The following is a 14,238-nucleotide window of genomic DNA, read 5'->3' as shown; positions in this document are numbered from 1 at the left end:
CTATGATATCTTATTGAAGTCAATTTTAATCATCCCACAGGAAATAGCTTGGACTTTGACTGGCAAGACACTAAACTAAGTTTGAGCTTTTCAAATTCCTGGTGACCTGCAGAGACAGCCAGATGGTAAAATCCCCAGCGCTTCAGTTTGGAATATCCACCAAAAAAAACCCTCTGTATTGTCATGACAGAGAAAAGACAAATGGAAGGTCAAAACAACACAGCTCATTTTGCTCGACTATTTCCCACCTTTACCTAAAGGTGAATTTAGTGTCTTGGTTATAACTGAAGCCAAATCAATTCATTCTGGCAAGACTGACATCCCTGACTGGTATCCCAATCTTGAAACCCTTGACAATGGCAAGAAACAATTGCACTGTTTTACTGTATATGAGTATATATCAAATAGCAAAGAAGCCTTGAAGTGGGGATTAATCAAGATTTTAATCATAAGAGCCTCAACTTTCAAATTGACATGATCTGAATAAACTTTTATAGGTTCATTCAAGGATGCTTCAAACTTATATATCTTGCAATAGATCTATCAAACAAAAAGTTGGGATTATATTTTCTATAATTACAATGCTGAGCAAGGACAAACTTCAGTCTGGAATAATTGGGAGAGAAAAATAAAATGCTGGAACAAAAGATTGAACAAACTACAGACATATCCATCAAAGACTGTTACAGACTTGAAGTTCCTCAACGATAATTATTTCATCTCCTGCATATCTCCTTTAATGGGCCCCACAGAGATGACGCAGCTACCGCAGCCAGATCAGAACGAGGCTTATCAGCAGCCGGAGACGTCCGCAAAAAATTATAGAGTTAAAAAATCAATAAAATCAAAACTTTTCTAAAATCATTCGTGGTAAGTCTACTTAATTTTAAAGGCTTAATTTATCCTCTGTACAAGTGTTATTATTTTTCAGCAGGATTACCAAGTAAGTTCGTTAAAATTCGTAATTTTAGAGAAACAAATTAAAGGGATGGTCAATAATGGCGATCTATGGACATTATCCATGGAAGCAGGTATCCGAAAAAAGGATCCGTTGCTAATCATGCTCTTTATGAGCTAGCCTGAAAGGCAAAATTAAATAACTTTGGATGAAATCCATTTGTGAACGTAACACATACCAATATTCAAACATTAAATTCCAGCAAAAACAAAATCATTTACATGACCAACAGGTCGGCATGGTCAGAATATCACGTGATGATGTGACCATTCGCTAAATAAGCGAGTTTTGTTTACAAAATATGTACTGCAGTATAGCTAATAAGCGATGCATTTAGAACAGTATTGACATATATATGTTTATCGTGTTGGTAAAAAATGAAATTAGTGTCCAAGTTATCTAAAGAGTAAATTGATAGATAATAATCTGCCCAAATATTCAAGCAGGTGCGCGTGTTTATCAGCTGATTAATAGCCGAGCAGTGCGGCGTTTTAGATATGCGCGTTACGCCAAGTAGTAAAGCATATTATATGCGGGGCTTACTAACAATCGAATGGACAATGTTTTAGATATCCGTTATCGGATAAAATTAGATTTTCGGAAAACGAAAGTAATTCGTTTCTCCTGCTCGGTTATAGTATCAATATGGGACATTTGATTTATGACGAAAATACAAAGATATTTAAGACAGACAAAATATTGTCAATATCTCTTGAGTTTTAACAAAACATGTTACTCAATTTTAGGTACCATATCAATTACAAATATGGCGTCTGGTTCGGAGTCTGAGGCCCCATACGGGAAAAGCTTACCAGGGGACGCTATCTTGAGAACATTTGAAAAACGGATGGATGAATTTTCAGGAATAGCCAAGTCCGTTGCAGAGATGCACAAATCTATGCAAGCATTGAAAGATGATGTCAATGATTTAAAAAGAAAAACAACAACCAATATGGATGATGGGCAAAGTTCAGCAAAAAGGGTATGTGAACAGAAGTCCGATTCAGAAACAGATTCTGAAGAACTTCAAGAAGAGACGGATGCACATAGCACTCAGGGGAAAGATAATGATGACATTGATATATTTCTTTCGGGGGAGCACTCTAACGATGAAGATGATGCATCCTTTCTCCAGGATCTGGAAGAATTTTATACAGAAGATTCAGAAGTAGGCCCGGAAGTTGACGAAAAACTAGCACATTTAACAACAAGTGCTCTGCAAGCTAATCTAAAAGAAAAAGATGAAGCAAAAATCAAAGAGATCAAAGACAGACAGAAAAGGCCTAAAAACACACCGTGGCTGCAAGTCCCACAAATTGATGACTTTCTTTGGCGAAGATTAAATCCAAAAGTGAAAGCAGCGGACTACATTCTACAAAGATGTCACGGATCAATGGCTGCTACACTTGTTCCCCTCACAAAAGCTTTGGGACAAGTCCAAAATTCTAATAACAAAGAATTAAAACAAAACATTGGAGACGCCTTTAAGCTTCTGACAAACGCCATAAACAAGAACATTCAAACGCGTAGAGAGAGAATACGCAGAACAGTACACCCAAGATACAGAAATGCCATTCAAAAACATCAACATTCAGCTGGGAAACTCTTTGGTGACAATCTACAGGAAGAGGCAAAATCACTTATATCGGAATCAAGGGTCAATCTAATGTACAACAGCACTGGTCAAACTCAGCAGTCTTTTTTAGACCAACGTCGGGGCCCGAGATATCACGGCCCAAACCGTCAAAACAACCAGCACAACAACCAACACAAACAGAATTTCAACAACTACCCAAAAAAGATGGGACATCAAAACAGAGGGGGAAAACAAAAACGATTCTACAAAACACAATAAAAGTGAGTATTGGCTCTTTGTCAGTTAACATAAAAAACACTAAAGAAAACTTTGTTGCTGGTAAAACCAAAACTGCCATGGAAGCATGGGAAAAAATTACAAAAGATTATTGGGTTCTAAACACCATTAGGGGGTACAAAATTGAAATAGATGAAAAACCACACCAATATAAAACACCAAATCCATACAAATTTAGCGAGGAAGAAGATTTGAAAATAGAACAGGAACTAAATAAATTTGTTCAGAAAAACATAATTCAAAAAGTAACCAAGAAAACTGTAGTGGGTGAATACATTTCCAACATTTTCATCAGACCAAAGCAAAATGGAAACATAAGATTGATACTAAATATGAAATTATTTAATGAAAGGTACATGTCTAAAACACACTTTAAAATGGAAACTTTAAACACAGCTGTAGCTGCTATGCGAAAAAATTGTTGGTTTGGTTCTGTTGATCTTACAGACGCTTTTTATTCAATACCAATAGCAAAAGACGATAGACGTTTACTTAGATTCTGGTTCAAAGACAATAAATATGAATTTTGTGCCCTTGTAATGGGGCTTACTAGTAGTCCAAGGGTATTTACCAAACTGTTAAAGCCGGCATTTGCCCACTTAAGATCATTAGGTCATATAAGCACTGCCTACATAGATGATTCCTGCTTACAGGCTGCCACCTTTAATCTATGTGAAAAGAATATAGCTGACACAGTGACATTGTTAGATTCTTTGGGCTTAACAATAAACTTAGAAAATCTGTATTACAACCTTGCCAAACATTGGTATTCCTGGGATTTATGCTGTGTTCAACTACTATGACAGTTCGTCTAACTGAAACACGTAAGCTTGAAATAAAAGACATGTGCTTAGAAATGTTAAAGAAGGACCGAATAAAAATTCGTCAATTCGCGAAACTAATTGGGAAACTTGTAGCAGCGGAGCCAGGAGTAGAATATGCTACATTATATATAAAACCATTAGAGAAAGTTAAAGAAATGTCATTAAAAAACAATAAAGGAAATTTTGATGCTTTTTTCAAAATACCAGATTCAATCCCAGCCATATTAAAATGGTGGATTTCTACCATTGAAACAAGTTTTAAGAAAATCTCACATGGAAATCCAAAAGTAGAACTTTATTCAGATTCGTCGTTATTTGGTTGGGGAGGTTATGACAAAACAAATGACATTAAAACAGAAGGAGTCTGGCTTCCAGAGGACACAAATTTACACATTAACATTTTAGAACTGAAAGCGTGTCAACTATCAATCATGGCATTATGCAAAGACCTTGAGAATTCACATGTTAAAGTATTCATGGATAATACAAACAGTGTGTCATACATTTCAAAATTTGGGGGCAGAACAGAAGTTCTGGACAATATTGCTCGCGAAATTTGGCTCTGGTGCATAGAGCGTAATATACACTTGAGTGCAGCTCATGTTCCGGGAAAAGAGAATCATACAGCGGATGTATTGTCTAGGAAATCAAACGATGATTTGGAATGGTCTCTGCATGACAGCATATTTGGTTTATTGTTGGAAATGTATCCATCCATGAGCATAGATTTATTTGCATCAAGAACAAATTACAAACTTCCTTCATATGTATCTAGGTACCCCGATCATCAAGCAATCGCAATTGATGCATTTAGCATAGTCTGGAGCAATGAATTATATTATATGTTTCCTCCTTTCAGTCTGCTACCAAAACTACTACAGAAGGTGGAAGAAAACAAGGCAAAGGCAATTCTAATAGCGCCAATCTGGCCAACACAAAACTGGTGGCCGAACCTATTGAATCTCATATGCGGCCCTTGTCATCTTCTACCAAGTCCACAAACGATTCTGACACTTCATCACAAACCCCATATACAACATCCGCTAAAAAAGATGAGACTAGGAGTTTTTTGCATATCCGGAGAGTCCTGCGATCACAAGGAGTACCTAAACGGGCTCGAGCACTCATCCTTAGCTCATGGAGAAATTCCACAAAACAACAGTATGACAGATATATTGAAAAATGGATACATTTTTGTGGATCATCGCAAAATCCCCTTAAGCCCAGTATCAACAAAGTATTAAGCTTTCTTTCAATCTTATTCGATCAAGGACTAGGTTACAGTTCGTTAAATACTGCTAGGTCAGCAATAAGCACTTTCTTAAAAATATGTTCAAATGTAGATATCCATGAAAATAGTCATATTATTAGATTCATGAAAGGTTGTTTCTTGGAAAGACCAACAGTACCGAAATATGCGTGTATTTGGGATGTTAATATTGTGCTGTCTTATTTAGAATCAGCGGAGACCTTATCTTTACTTCAATTATCAAGGAAATTGTGTATGCTTTATCTCTTAGTGTCGGCGCAACGTTGTCAAACATTACATATGCTTAAAATCACAGACCTCACTTTTGGGCTGAACAATGATTATGTAGTCATTAATACAACATCAATTCTAAAAACCAGCAAGCCAGGAAACATACTAAAACCAATGAAAATTACTAAATACCACAATTGTTCGGTTTGTTTTGTTGGAACATTGCAAGAATATTTAACAAGAACTGCTGTATTAAGAAATGGTGAAATGTTGATCATCAGCACACAAAAGCCCCACAAAGGGGTATCACGTAGCACAATTAGTCGCTGGATCAAAACTGTTATGGTAAATGCCGGTTTAGAGGAACAATATGGTCCACACAGTACACGCTCAGCATCTACCTCTAAAGCAAAGAGTTGCGGGGTAGATCTAAACACTATTATTAAAACAGCGGGCTGGACAAATGCAAAAACATTTGCGACTTTCTATGACAAGAATATAACACCATCAAAAACTGTTCAGGAAGCGGTGATGTCAAATGTGTCTTAGACTTTATCAGACATTGGGAGTGATATAAGAAATTGATTATTATGTTAACATTAGAATTACAATATAAAACATTAATTAATTATTCACTGTCAAATTGACAGCTATTTTAACATTGGAATTACAGTAAATTTAAATGTATGTTAATGAGTAGATCTTAGAAATATTAGTTAGAAATAAGCAAATATGTTGTTGTCTTTCATTTTATGGATATCAAAACTATCTCTAAAGTCTCTGTGGGGCCCATTAAAGGAGATATGCAGGAGATGAAATTGTATAATTAACCGAGACTTACCTAAGTAAGGTGAAGGTTGATTGTAATTTCATCGACTGCAATCTCCTTTAAGGGCTCACACACCCTGCCCTTCCCACCCAATGAAAAATTTAAGTTCTGATATCCACAATAAAAAATTTTGTCACATTCTGTGACAATATTTTATCATCCGTTAACTCTAAAGACTGATCTGGCTGCGGTAGCTGCGTCATCTCTGTGTGAGCCCTTAACCCATTGCTTCATGAGCATTTTGTGAAAAATGGCTGTTTTCATTGAAAAGTCTCCCGTTACAAGTTCAAATTGCTATAATACTATAAAAACTGCTTCAACACTAATCAAACTTGGCACAAATGTTGACTGAACCATTGTCCTTGCAACAACATGCTCAGACTTAAATTTTCTGTTACCATGGCAACGAGGGGACATCTCAAAATTGCCAAAAATCACTATTTTGCGTTGATTTTTTCCATCAAAATTGATTTCAAAGTGCTGCAACTTATCAATGGATTGAGATAGAGTCAAATGCTTTTCAGCGTTGGTTACACGTTACCTTATGATCAATCTGGGGTCATTTACAGCCTCTCACAAGTCCAAAATTTTCTTGGCGATGAGGGGGACTCCGCCCCCCTTCAAACCCCCAAAACAGAAGGGGGCACATCCCCCTTTTTGGCAACCCCCTGATGTATCTTTTGGTTGGGGGTCGCGCCGAAAAAGAGGTCAATTTTTTTAACAACATTTCTCAAACAAAAACAAGTGTTTGGGGCCTAAATAAGGCATTTTTTTCATCATTTGAGACAACAAAAAGGGGGGGGGGGGGGTGAAAAGGCGTTTAAAGGCGTGTATATGAAGTAATGGGTTAACTGAAAAATGATGAAAATACTTGAAATTACCCTAAATCGCGTTTTTTCATGTTTAAACATGGCCTGTCATATAAATTTGAAGAAAAATTGTTTGTTTTGTAGATTTTTTTATTTTTTTCATTAACCCATTGCTTCATGAGCATTTTGTGAAAAATGGCTGTTTTCATTGAAAAGTCTCCCGTTACAAGTTCAAATTGCTATAATACTATAAAAACTGCTTCAACACTAATCAAACTTGGCACAAATGTTGACTGAACCATTGTCCTTGCAACAACATGCTCAGACTTAAATTTTCTGTTACCATGGCAACGAGGGGACATCTCAAAATTGCCAAAAATCACTATTTTGCGTTGATTTTTTCCATCAAAATTGATTTCAAAGTGCTGCAACTTATCAATGGATTGAGATAGAGTCAAATGCTTTTTCAGCGTTGGTTACACGTTACCTTATGATCAATCTGGGTCATTTACAGCCTCTCACAAGTCCAAAATTTTCTTGGCGATGAGGGGACTCCGCCCCCCTTCAAACCCCCCAAAACAGAAGGGGCACATCCCCCTTTTGGCAACCCCCTGATGTATCTTTTGGTTGGGGGGTCGCGCCGAAAAAGAGGTCAATTTTTTTTAACAACATTTCTCAAACAAAAACAAGTGTTTGGGGCCTAAATAAGGCATTTTTTCATCATTTGAGACAACAAAAAGGGGGGGGGGGGTGAAAAAGGCGTTAAAAGGCGTGTATATGAAGTAATGGGTTAACTGAAAATGATGAAAATACTTGAAATTACCCTAAATCGCGTTTTTTTTTCATGTTTAAACATGGCCTGTCATATAAATTTGAAGAAAAATTGTTGTTTTGTAGATTTTTTTTTTTTTCATTAACCCATTGCTTCATGAGCATTTTGTGAAAAATGGCTGTTTCATTGAAAAGTCTCCCGTTACAAGTTCAAATTGCTATAATACTATAAAAACTGCTTCAACACTAATCAAACTTGGCACAAATGTTGACTGAACCATTGTCCTTGCAACAACATGCTCAGACTTAATTTTCTGTTACCATGGCAACGAGGGGACATCTCAAAATTGCCAAAAATCACTATTTTGCGTTGATTTTTTCCATCAAAATTGATTTCAAAGTGCTGCAACTTATCAATGGATTGAGATAGAGTCAAATGCTTTTTCAGCGTTGGTTACACGTTACCTTATGATCAATCTGGGGTCATTTACAGCCTCTCACAAGTCCAAAATTTTCTTGGCGATGAGGGGGACTCCGCCCCCCTTCAAACCCCCCAAAACAGAAGGGGGCACATCCCCCTTTTGGCAACCCCCTGATGTATCTTTTGGTTGGGGGGTCGCGCCGAAAAAGAGGTCAATTTTTTTAACAACATTTCTCAAACAAAAACAAGTGTTTGGGGCCTAAATAAGGCATTTTTTCATCATTTGAGACAACAAAAAGGGGGGGGGGGGTGAAAAAGGCGTTAAAAGGCGTGTATATGAAGTAATGGGTTAAAGGAGATTGCAGTCGATGAAATTACAATCAACCTTCACCTTACTTAGGTAAGTCTCGGTTAATTATACAATAAAAGATCATGATGTGTACTATTTGACATCACAGGGATTGGCTGCACTATATACATTGTAATAATTGCTCGTTTTGCTTTCCCTGTTTCTTTTAAAGTCTTTTTTTTTCATTACAGCTCTCGTTTAATTTGGAGTCAAAGCAGCGGAAATCAATGGCAAATTGTGCTTTTACTGTGAGCTTTACTAATGAAGATCCTCCTCTGTGCACAGTATCTCAAATTACCACCTAAAAACATTCAATAGCACAAAGGTGCTATCTTACCTTTAAGTTTGTTTTGTGTTAATGGGTTTTACCTGTAACTCACTCTGACAATGTAAATGTCACATGGCTAATTTCCAGCTTTACTGGCAAAGGAAGACCTAAGGTGCCCCTAAAGTATATTATTATAGTCACAAGCAGGCAACTGAGTAGAACCACTGACCTTCCAAAAGTTTGCTGGATAGCCTCCTCAAATGAATCAAAAGTCTCTGATGGGATATCAACAGATTGAGGTGAAGTGTGACTTGAAGCTGGTGACCATAACCACTTTGCCAAGGTAACATCTAACCAAAGTCTTTCTTAACTTGTTTGACCTGTAACCTGCTAAATTTGTGCAATATATATGACCTGCTTTGACCTTGGATCATTCCATTCAAAGTTCATGTACAGGGCACTACATATCATGGCTGTGATCAATTCTATAAAGTAACATTAAAATTCCTCCATGCATGTAGGAGATATGCTCTGAATAATATTAGGATATTTAAATAATCATCTCTAGTGATCTTGACCTTTTACATAATGACCTTAATTACATGTGTCACAGCCATAGTTATGGTAGTTACCATTTGTGCAACAATCCATCTATAAATGATGACTAAATGGTCCTATACACATCTTCATATTTTTACCTGAACTTTGACCTCTGTAAGTGACCTTGGCCGCAAGAATTTGTGGGCTACAATCCACCTCTCAATGGTGAATTTTTGTGCCAATTAATATATAGAAATCCCTCTATGTACGTAGAAGTTTTGCTCTGGACAAGTATTTTTTAATGTCCTCTAAGTGTGACCTTGACCTTTGACCTAGAGAACTAGTTCATGTGCCTGACACAGCTTCTCATAGTGGTGAACATTTCTTTAATTAAAATCCCACCATAAGAGTAGGAGATAAAATTGGACGCCACCCATCCACCAGCCCACATGCCAGAGGCATTCCCATAATACGTCAAGATTGAAATAACTAGAACTCCGCGAGTCGGATGTGTCACCTTGTGAACAATATAGTTTAGGAGAAATGGCCAGGACAAAAATGAAATATGTAAAAATGAAATATGAAAATTAACAAAGGGCAATAACTCAAAAAAAAAAGAAGTGCAGAGCAGCAGTTTCTGTGCACTGCACTTCTTATCAATAAGATCTACCATCCTATAAAGTTTCAAGTCCATAGCTTTTATAATTTATGAGAAATGGCCTGGACAAAAATAAAGTATGAAAATTAACAAAGGGCAATAACTCAAAAAATAAGAAGTGCAGAGTACCGGTTCTTATGCACTGCACTTCTTCTTAATAAGATCTATCATCCTATGAAGTTTCAAGTCCATAGCTTTTATACTTTAGGAGAAATGGCCCGGACAAAAATAAAGTATGAAAATTAACAAAGTGCAATAGCTCAAAAATTAATAAGTGCAGAGAACCGGTTCTTATGCACTGCACTTCAAGTCACGATAAAAAGCATGCATACCAAGTTTGAAGTCAATCCGACTTATAATGACTGACCTAACAGACTATGGCTAAAAGGGCTATTATCTGACTTAACAGACTATGGCTAAAAGGGCTATCACATGTAGAGGAATCCATCATACTTAGGGTTCAAACCCACAGCAGTAAGTGTGCAAGACTATAATCGTTTTGGAGATGTTTATTTTATCTTAAACATATCACATTGTAACTGCCATTTTACAAAAATGCCCTGACTTTAAATATTTTCCAAACAAATAAAATACTAATGTACGGAAGACCAGTAAATTAGGCAATAATTCTTGTCTCCTACACTTAATGAACTAAGCCATTGCCAAATAATAACTTCTTTCCTGTTATTTGTAATAATATTCATACTTACTTCAAAGGCATCGAGGCTGTATCCTCCATTTTATATACTAACACATATTTTCAATAATTAACCAAAATTGTAGTATCCATTCCCTTATAATTCAAAACACTTTCATATCACTTTTCCCCATCTGCACATTTTCATGCTTTGTTTGGATCAATACACTGACTGTGGAGGAATAAGTAAATAATGATATATCTTGCTGTGCTACTGAGTAATAATTACTCTCAACATAATATTTCATCCCACAAGGAACTGAGTAAACATCAACATGTACTTCAGTATTGCACGTACAAAGTCCTCACTTTCAGATCGATGATAAACAAAAGTGGCCCTGGAACACTCGTCAAAGTTTTTAAAGAAGCCCTGGACAAGTTTATACCATACTGAGGCTGGACTGTTAATATAAGTGCCCAAAAGACCAAAGAGTTCTTGACAAATCATCAGAGTACAAAAAAAGAAGACCAGTTAAAAGAATACCCAGGCTAGCCCTGAAGCTGAATACATCCAAACCATACTTTGAGGAGCCCTTAGCAAAACAAAAGAATACCAAGTGGGACCCTTGGTAAGTTCAAAGAATATCTTCTAGGCCCCTTGATATGTCTTAACAATATTAAGGCCAGCAGGCCTGGACAAATCTAAAGAAAGAAAGTGGCACTCTGGAGTTTAAAATTCAAAGAATATCAAGTTATGCCCTGGACAGGACTGGTTCAAAGAATATAAAAAACAGCCCTGGACTGTGAAGACCAAACCATATCAAGTTAGGCCCTAGACAAGTCCAAAAGATACAAAGAGGTGCGCTGGGCAATTCTATAAATTGCAAGTGAGAACCTTGGCAAGTCAAAACAATATGAAATGAGGCCTTGCACAAGTTCAAACAATACCAAGAGGAGCAAATAAAAGAATACAAAGTTGGTATTGGACAAGTCAAAAGAATATGAAGTAAAGCAATGGACAAGTAAAAAAATACCAAGAGTAGCCCTTAGCAAATCCTAAGAATACCAAGTGGGACCCTGGATAATTATGTCCAAAGAATATCATGAGCGACCCATGACAAGTTCAAACAATACCAAGAGAGCCCGAGCAAGTCCCAAAATTCCAAAGCATTGACAAGCTTGAATAAGTCCAAAGCATATCAAGATGAGCCCTTGGAAAGCACACAAAATACAAAGGGGGCCCACAGAATACCAAGTTTGGCCACAGAACACCAAGTGGGAGCCACAGAATACCAAATGGGGCCCTCAGAATACTAAATGTGCCATCAAAACAATCAATATGATATCAATCAGGAAGTAAAATAATTAGACGAATAATGTGTACATTATAGAACAAAATTAATAAAAGTCCAACTTAATCATTATCCAAATGAAATTTCTTCACTGATGACTTAAATGCAATCTCTGTAAATATCATTACAGGAGCGAGACAAATATTAATTCCAGCTACTTCTCTCATGAAAATCCCAATTTCATCACAAATTTCAGTTTTATAATTCACAAAAGTTTTAACCACTCAATAAATTACTATATTGCTTAATCACATGAGTGTGATGTGAGACAATCTGTATCAAGCACAATTGTAACATAAATACATATTCAATATGGACAGCAGCTTGTAAGCTTCTAATGGAAAATATGACAGCGTAGGGGGGGAGGGGGGGGGAAATCAATTTCAATTGTTCAAATCTGTAATGTTCATAGACAGCTGATCCACCGAAATAAAAGAGAAGAAAAAAATGTAAACAATAACAGCAAAACAAACCAGTCCTATTATATTCATTAAAGCATCATACTTCCAGATTCATTTTATTTATTTTTCATTATTTTTATTTATCTATTTATTTGTTCACTTTTATTTATTTATTATTATTATTTTTTTTTTTTGAATTTTTAAAATATATTTTTAATGAACAAATAGAATAATGTAAATTCCCTTGATTTAGATAAAATATACAAAAAATAGTATGGAATCTTTTAGTTAAACGGGGCTGAAATATGGGGATAAAAACAGTCAATTCAGTCATATGTTGATCGTAACGTGTAAACTAATATACTGATGTAAATACTCACTCCTTTTAACACAATTTTCAATAACATGTTTATTTTATTTTTAATTTGATAACATTATAATGTGACATGAAATTTTTAAAATTAAAAAATTAAATTAAGATTTGGGTTTGGAAAAGAAGTAATCAACAACAAAAAAGCCCCAAAAAACTTGGAAACTTGTTTCACATTAAAATTGACTGTTAAAACACACTGTAAAAATGAAACTTAGCAATAAACCTGGTTCTATATTTACATCTCCCAATTTCAAATTCAATCAAATAATGAGTGATAAAATTTCTTACAACTACTATAAAGATAATGAACTACTTACTAAACTATAAATCTTATTAAAATTAATGCATTTTGAAGTATCTTATAATCAAAAATTATTTGTTTTCCTATTAAAAATATCATATACCCTCCAGATAAACTTTACTGGCATCAAGTGAAAGTTAATTGACTGCTATACTTACATTACATATCAGATGAATGACTTTTTTCTCCGCCATTAGTTTATGTCTATGTAAATTAATCAAAGGGCTGCAAGCTCTGTGGTATTTTCTGATCTTTGCAATCTAAATCATACTGACTATCTGTATGTTTTTTCCTATTTAAGTTTATTTTATATACTATAATTCATCTTATGCAGCGACTGTGTTAAGATTTTTTTCCATAACAGTTTGAGATTGATTCATATGGAATTTTGCATGACTAGAGTTGCATCAAAAATAATTTTTTATGACAGCCACACTTTATCCTTGCTTATCGTGGCTACTTCCTTAAGAAAGACACTTAAAAAAAAGTTGCCTCGACTAGGATTTGAACCTTAGGCCTCTCACACCCTAAACGAGCGCGATACGAGCGCGATATCCCTGCACCACGGTGAAGTAATACGTAATATGTAGCCCGAATAAAAACAAATACATTGTAATTCTAAATTGAGAATTTCCATTTCGTGTTTGTAATCCTTATCAATTTCAAGGTATTTTGTTCACGATAAACCTGTTTAACACTGATAAAAATAATTAAGCCAAAATCTTCTCGCAAAACAGTCCGACGTGTATATATTCCAGTATTCGGCAGTCAGATTTATGTGTACTACGCCCTGGAGTATTCAGTAATCGACATAGTTAAAAATAGCATTTTCATTGATTAAAATGATATTCATCCGCGAAATTTGTGATTGTAACCTCATATTTCTATTGACTTATCTGAACTTTCAATGCACTGTAATTCGTTAAATGCCTACATTAGAAATTATTCTGTCTTTTAAATTGCTGGTTTTTAAGCAGTTTTGAGTGAAAACTACTTTGCGTTGTTAGGTCTGTTAGGAAATTTTGTGTTAGACCGTGGATGTTAGCTATGTATTTACTGATCTTGCGATCAGAAAATACAAAAAGTGATACTAATAGTTTATGTAGATATATATTTAGTATTCAAGTGTTTTATTATAAACTTATAATTATGATTAACAGAAGCTGGGCTATACCTTGAAGTAGGCAGGTTTATCAATACAAGCCAAAAAGGAATGAACAAGAAATTCAAGAAAGTTGTCTGGAGGATTATGAACACTTTGCAAGGGGAATTAACCCATGTAACGTCCCCCAACCTGACATTAAAGGCACATTATGCCTCAGAAAATTCAATTTTTTTAAAAAAATTCTTTAGAAATGTCAAATATATATTAAACAGTATTTTGATAATTGATT

The 14,238-nt window shown here is 35.4% G+C and overlaps 2 protein-coding genes across 5 annotated transcripts in view; one reads left to right on the top strand and one right to left on the bottom strand.

The window, feature by feature from the left end:
* Positions 1 to 10,645, bottom strand: part of LOC132756349 (protein still life, isoform SIF type 1-like) — an 85,120-nt gene extending 74,475 nt beyond the window's left edge. For 2 of the 3 annotated variants that reach the window (XM_060747402.1, XM_060747403.1), the window contains exon 1: positions 10,491 to 10,644. In XM_060747402.1, coding sequence (XP_060603385.1) covers positions 10,491 to 10,519 — 29 coding nt within the window. In that variant the 5' untranslated portion in view covers positions 10,520 to 10,644. Of the gene's footprint in view, positions 1 to 10,490 lie in introns of all 3 variants that reach the window. The other variant, XM_060747401.1, reaches the window with a different exon arrangement.
* Positions 717 to 4,653, top strand: LOC132756348 (uncharacterized). Of its 2 annotated transcripts, XM_060747400.1 has the most exons (3): positions 717 to 870; positions 1,705 to 2,815; positions 4,515 to 4,653. In XM_060747400.1, exon 2 carries the CDS (start codon positions 1,725 to 1,727, stop codon positions 2,811 to 2,813), a length of 1,089 nt encoding a protein of 362 aa, XP_060603383.1. In that variant the 5' UTR covers positions 717 to 870; positions 1,705 to 1,724; the 3' UTR covers positions 2,814 to 2,815; positions 4,515 to 4,653. The 2 variants fall into 2 exon arrangements, with proteins under 2 accessions (XP_060603383.1, XP_060603382.1); XM_060747399.1 differs by lacking the exon at positions 717 to 870 and having other exon boundaries at positions 1,157 to 2,815.
* Positions 10,646 to 14,238: the final 3,593 nt, after the last annotated feature.

Source organism: Ruditapes philippinarum, unplaced genomic scaffold (genome assembly GCF_026571515.1).
Source record: "Ruditapes philippinarum isolate M1 unplaced genomic scaffold, ASM2657151v2 ctg1570_1_1_1_1, whole genome shotgun sequence".
NCBI lineage: Eukaryota > Metazoa > Mollusca > Bivalvia > Venerida > Veneridae > Ruditapes > Ruditapes philippinarum.
Note: the sequence above shows the minus strand (reverse complement) of the source record. Positions and strands in the feature narration are given on the sequence as shown.

What these genes read in the sequence shown, in the direction of transcription:
- LOC132756348 (XM_060747399.1), top strand. Translation starts at nt 1,620, where the DNA reads ATGACGAAAATACAAAGATATTTAAGACAGACAAAATATTGTCAATAT.